The following is a 6,662-nucleotide window of genomic DNA, read 5'->3' on the forward strand; positions in this document are numbered from 1 at the left end:
ACCTCCAGTTCTTCCCACGCCTCTTTAATCATTTCCCCTACATACAGGTTGAAAAGCAACTGTGATAATGGGCAACCCTGCCTTACACCACCTCTTCCTAACACTGCACATCCGGACTCCCCGTTCCCGACTCGCACCTGAGCAGTCTGAGACATGTATAGATTGCGGATTAGCCTCCTGTCCCTCCAATCTATTCCTATTTTCTTCAATATAATCATTAGTTTTTCCCAATTCACTCTATCAAATGCTTTTTCGAAATCTATGAAGCAGGCAAATACCTCCTGGTTGTATTCTATATTCCTCTCGATTAATAATCTCATTACTGCAATGGCATCACGCGTACCCCTCCCCTTCCTAAACCCAAACTGATCATCCCCTAAGTAATCATTTGCCCTACTCTCAATCCTTTTGTTGATGATCCTGAGGACAACTTTAGCTGCGTGGGATATCAAACTTATTGTCTTGTAGTCCTCACATGACTTAGCCTTTACCTTTTTCGGAATAGGAACTAACACATCTCATTGTCGAGTATGCCTGGACCTAAGCTATCGTCCTCTACGTCATGTTCCTTTTCTATGTCTAACTTTGTTGGTCTAAGTTCTTTACTATACGGTTCTTCTGTATATTCTTTCCATCTCTCTTGGATCTTTCCTGCGTCAACTATTCCGCTCCCGAGAAGCTGTGCGAATTTATAACACTGTTCCTAAACCTGTGTCTAACCAGGATATAATCTAGCTGATACCTTTCTGAGTCACCTGGCATTTTCCATGTATACCTGCGTCTTTTGTGGTGTCTAAGCCAAGTGTTGGTGATGACTAGCCCCTGTCTCCTGCAGAACTCAACTGCTTTCTCCCCGCAGTCATTCCTTGTGCCTAAACCGTAGTCCCCAACCTCATCACCATCCTTTCCTTCGCCTACCGTCGCATTCCAATCCCCCATCACTCTCAAATGTTTCCCTGAAGGAACACATGCGATTATATCCTCTAATTGATCTTAAATCCTATTGACCTCTTCCTCCGAATGGTTGCTTGGTGGCATGTATACCTGAATAATAACCAAGTTCGTCGGTTCTGCTTTTATCTCTACAGGTAATATTCTATCTGCTACCTGTTTTATGTTGAATATGCTTCTTCCTACCTCTTCATTAGATACTATGGTGACCCGTAGTTGGCTCTCGTCCCCGCTGCTGTATAATATTATATAATTATCACTTCAGTAATCCCCACTATCCTTCCATCTCACCTCGCATTGACCTAAAATATCTATTTTTCCTATTTCCATCTCTTGCTTAACATTCTCCAATTTTCTCTGGCCTCATCATCGTCCTAACATTCCACGTTCCTATTCTAACTAATTTGGTCTTCTTCTCCGGCGTCTTCTGTCCTGCTGCTGTCAGTTTGCCCTGGCAGGGGTTTCGTGGTATGACGACCGCAGAAGCCTTGCCTCCCCCGCTGCCGGGCACGACACGCGGCCAATTGGGCCGCGCCCCGTAGTTGCCACGACTCAAAATATCTGTATAGTCCATCATATTTTTCTTGGGAATGATAATTGAGGTGGTTTCCTGTTGCCTTCCTCAATCGTGTTTTTAACCTGACACCATCACTTAATGGCCGCCCCACTGGTGTCAGACGCCATTGCCGCCGTCTCACTGAGGAACAGATGCTGCGTGGACTACCTTTCGTCTGGCTCCTAACCTTCGACCTATCTGGCATGGGTGATCCTACCAGGAGCAATTATTATTACTCCCGCCAGCACAGTTCTAGGGGTCATAGGAACGTACAAGCCCTTCCACCACGCCAAGGTTGTAGTCTGGGGAGGGACTGTATAAATGACAAACTCTTTTACATATTCTGAATGAGCAAAATATCTTCATAAAAAGTAACATTTCATGAAACAATTGGTAAAGAAGATCATTTCTGATGAATATAACAGCTCCGAATTGGGTGAATATGATGAAAAAAATATCTAGGATTAGGAATACATCTTGGATATAGTCTATAGTCTTTTTGTCAGAGATCTGCTATGGCATCACATGCAGACCTACTCTTTCAAAAACCAAACTAATATTCCCCTACATAAACCTTGCAATCAATAAGGAAAACAATGACTCTATGAGAAATTGAATTTTTGTACATTCATTTAATATTCATGTTTTTTCTAAATAATGTTAAAATACTGGATGAATTGAGATACTTAATTAAAAATTTGCTATTATAATCAAGAAAGAAATCAAATCTATAATAAGTCCATGTTGGGTAGAACAATAATTTTAAGTAATAATTTATTTTTACCCATTTGTCCAAGTTTCAAATCAGGGTTAGATATTGAGTATTTTATAGAAAAATGTTTCTTCCAGCACAAAAACCAAAACAGGAATACATAATTTGCATGAACTATACATGACAAAGGTAGCAAAACTTCAGCAATCAGCAATGCTTTAATAATTTCAATAACTAATTGCAGAGCCACACTACTCATGTAATAAGTCAGTGAACTTGGTGTCCTACGTATGTCACTTTATCTAACTGAGTGCAATCTGAAGGTCAATTTAATGTATTTGACCTCAATAAAACCAGAAAATAAACTAGTGGGCATGTGAAAAGGAATCAGCTAATCATTATACATAACTAAAAAATATAATGATAGGATGTCCTATTATTGCTCATATCCAGAGAATGGTGTTCATGGGTCTGCATAAACTATGGTTGTTTGTTTCTCTCTCAGCTTGATGCAGAAGTAATTAAGGGAGTTGTTCAACTGCTGGTCTGGGAGTTGACCACTTGCACCTTTAATGGTAAGTAGGAGTCATTTGTTTGAACGTTCAGGGAACAGTGGAGAGCAAGCCAGCACCTAAGGTCAGTCTTGTAAGTGGGGATTGGGATGCCTTTGAAAAATTCTGCCTGCAACACATAAAAATTGAGCCCATACACATGGGGTGGGAAACCAGTATACCAGCCACCACAGCAAGCTGATCCCTTATAAGCTTGGTTTTGTTTATATCCTTCCCTAGGGATAGGAATTTTCACTGCTGGCATAAATAGAACTTACCTGGCAATGAACTATCTTCACGGGCATTAAATAAAGAGCTTGGTTAGGTATAACAAAAACTAGGGGCAAATAATGGGACCCTGTTCAACTTTAAATGATGTTAACATTGTCATAAATGCTGTTTTCTCCTGTCTATTGGTTTAATTATGAATATATTACTGCCTGTTATTCATTATCTTGGGGAGGTTTATTTGCTAGCTAATTCCTTTCTAACAAGTTTCTACTTATAACATGATAAGTTCTACCATAAAGAAGACATTATTTTTACTACCCCAAGGCTTTGGTTCTATAATAAATACAAGCATGGCATTAATCACTTAATTTATTTAATGTACACAAAATACAGCAGCATTTTTTTCACATTAATGACACTTCTTCAATGTAAGAGAATATTTAAAAATATGTTGGCACGCACAAGGAGTTTACAGATCTTTAAGAAAAATTTTCATCTCACTAAAATTTAAGTTTGTAAATAGTACGGATGTATTACAAAAATATGTAATGGATGGAGACTCAGGTTAATACAAATGTGTATATTCATAAAAATCTCATTTAGCATTAATTGGTAAAACAACAAGGATTGATTAAAAAAATACGTAGCAAACTCACTACTCAAAGGAGTAATTCATTTATAAATATAGTAGCAAATATTTTGGCTCATCAAATTCTAATCCTATACAAGTATATACTTGTATGTAAACAGCAAGGATTGATAAAAATAAAGCTTTGCCATACATGGGTCCATACAAATGCAACTTTTAAGCTTATAAAATTATATTTACTCAGTTATCCTTTGAGCGAAAACAGTGGGACATGTTTTAGAAATCTCAATAATCCCATCATCACCACAACTACATACATTAATTTTTCTCTTTTAAGTGAGTGAAATGCAGGAAAAAACAGAGTATTTTCACAACCTAAAATTAAGTTCACATGGACATTATAAATACAATAGAGATTCTAATCACTGAAGCATCATCAACCTCTATGAACAGGAAATGATTATAATTAAGGAGAACAAACAATATTCATTGTACTCTAGATGAGTTAGTATCGAGCAAGTAAGAGCTTGTGGCATTTATTTGTTAGATCATGAAACTATAATAAGTAACTCAAAGATCATACTCTCTTCAGAACATATATGCAGTATATATTATGAGAACAAACAATATTCATTGTACTCTAGATGAGTTAGTATCGAGCAAGTAAGAGCTTGTGGCATTTATTTGTTAAATCATGAAACTATAATAAGTAACTCAAAGATCATACTCTCTTCAGAACATATATGCAGTATATATTATGTATAATATTAAAGGTTAATTAAAATTACAGTTTTTGAAGGCTATTGACAGAATGAGAGTCATGTGTAAGTTTAATACACATTGAAATTTCAATAAAGATGACGGCCAGTGACTGCCTTGTCAAAGTAAACAATTAAATACTTAAACTAAACTGAAATACCTACGAATGCTAGAAAATAACTTGAAATACATACTAATATTAGTAGAGAGAACTTTCAATCACAGCTCAACATTCATCTCAACTCCGTAAGGCAGTATTTGAATTTTTAAAGTAACTCCTACCAGTTTTGTAAATGAGTTTCCATTCTTGTAAACAAACGATTGATTTGGAATGTTAACTCCTTGAGTTGGGTATGGTTTCAGGCACACGTTCTGCCACATTTACCAAACCTGAATTTTGGGGTTGACTAGAATTAACTTTCTGCAATTCCAGCCTTTCCACATTTGATGATCCTCGAACAACTCGATTTCTTCTCCACTTTCGCAGTATTTTAATAATATCAGGATAAACACTGCGGACTATAATAACGATTCCAAAGACATTCTTCATTAAAAACATGGATATGTCTTGTTGGTATGCAATCCAAAAATACACTCGGACAACAAGGTATGGAATGTCCAGAAGGAACAGATGTAACAGATCTCTTATCAATAAAAGAATGAGGGGGATAGGCTTAGCACCAAACCCAGATATAGACAAGGCATATAATGGGAGGGTAGGAAGAAGAAAATTAATTGCAGTTAGGGCAACCACAAAATCTTCTAAGGTTGTCGTGTCCTTCACAAGAAGGATAGACAAAAATGATATTGTATCAACTAATTCCACAGCCGAGTGTGAGCAGGTTGATCGGACTAGTTTTGGTCCAGGGCTATATTCTGAATGTCCTTCAGCTAACAAGAGGTATATCACTGCAGAAAGTCCAATAGTCAACTTGAGCATTTGGGGACCAAAAAAGTCTGCCTTATTCAGTGTGTTGGGAATTTCTGACTTTAGTATTATTCCAACTTTGGCCGTTAATATGACTGAATAAAACATCCATGCAGCGTAGCTTAGAGGCAGTGGTCCAATTAGATCAGAGGGCAGTCCTAATCTTTTAAGGCTTGATGCATGAGAAACTTGACTGCCATTTATACTGTCAGCATTTGAGCCAGTTAAACCAGGAGAACTATTATCAGGTCTGGCATGTCGGATTTTCACTGCTTTGCTGCTCTTTAAGAACTTAAGGTGTCGGTATGCCTTCGTCAGGGTTCCAGCGAATACAAACAAGCACACAAAATCAGCAATAAACCAAAAGTAAGGATTCACAGAACTTTTATAGTGAGAAATTATATAAAAATTAAGAATGCTTCCTTGCAATACCAGAACAAACAACAAAGACGCACCATCTAATACTTGAAAGACGAATCTTTTTGTGCATTCACAAGCGTTTCCAGTAGCCATTCCGGTCAAATGGTGGAACTCCTGAAAATATAACGAGCTAATTGGAGAAGTCAGCTGAATAAGTAATTCCATCTAATTTAGTAAACATCACAAAAGAGGTAACAATGGAAGGTAGCAATAATTCTGGTGTACAAAACGAGTGAAATTGCAAATAGTTACGAAGTACTTAAAGACATTGTCCCAGCACTTCCTCGGATATACGCATCGTCAACACTTAGGTAATCTGGGATTAACACTTCAACAAGTAGCAACAAATATCACAGTATAGTTACCAAACATCGATGATACGAGGGCGAATATATCCGAAATGTCACTCCGTATTCAAGTATTATAGAGGCAGAAGACAAAAATATTGTTCAGATAAAAGACGAAAATAAAGTGAAACTACTCTACAAACTACCCGACCCTGCACCCTAAATAACTGCAACTTCATTCATATTTACGTCACGGGCTGACCCCCCCCCCATTTGTCAAGCTAAATATTATCCCATGAGTACCAACGTAATAACTTTTGATTTGTTGTGTTCACTAAGGCTTTTCAGCGAATGATATTTATTTCAAAACCTCAGGAAAGAAAATTGGAAGAGTTGCATCAACAAATATACACAATTAAATGTATAGCTTTTTTCCAATGACACTTGGGTTGTTCCAATATAGACATAATCTGTTCACTGATTTATTGGGAAATACCAAGGTGTCATATCAGAATTTGGAAAATTGTTGATAACTTAGCTTTATTATTTTGTTAAAATTTCACGAAAATAATAATAAACGAATGTAAAAGTTAGGAAACTACCTATTTAAGCCTAGAAGCGCGGTCCCCTCTTCAGCTCATTCAACAAAACAAAAATATCGTTCGATTGTTTTTGCGG

General features: G+C 37.1%; 1 protein-coding gene across 1 annotated transcript; it reads right to left on the reverse strand.

Moving 5' to 3' along the window:
- Window positions 1-3,354: 3,354 nt before the first annotated feature.
- LOC139690595 (transmembrane protein 121B-like) lies at window positions 3,355-6,632 on the reverse strand. The gene is made up of 2 exons (XM_071588075.1): window positions 6,063-6,632; window positions 3,355-5,811 (listed from the first exon to the last, which is right to left on the reverse strand). The coding sequence occupies exon 2, from the start codon at window positions 5,788-5,790 to the stop codon at window positions 4,684-4,686; it is 1,107 nt and encodes a 368-aa protein (XP_071444176.1). The 5' UTR covers window positions 5,791-5,811; window positions 6,063-6,632; the 3' UTR covers window positions 3,355-4,683.
- Window positions 6,633-6,662: the final 30 nt, after the last annotated feature.

The sequence above is a fragment of the Hetaerina americana genome, unplaced genomic scaffold, assembly GCF_022747635.1.
Source record: "Hetaerina americana unplaced genomic scaffold, ioHetAmer1.1.p SCAF_3, whole genome shotgun sequence".
Taxonomy (NCBI): Eukaryota; Metazoa; Arthropoda; class Insecta; order Odonata; family Calopterygidae; genus Hetaerina; species Hetaerina americana.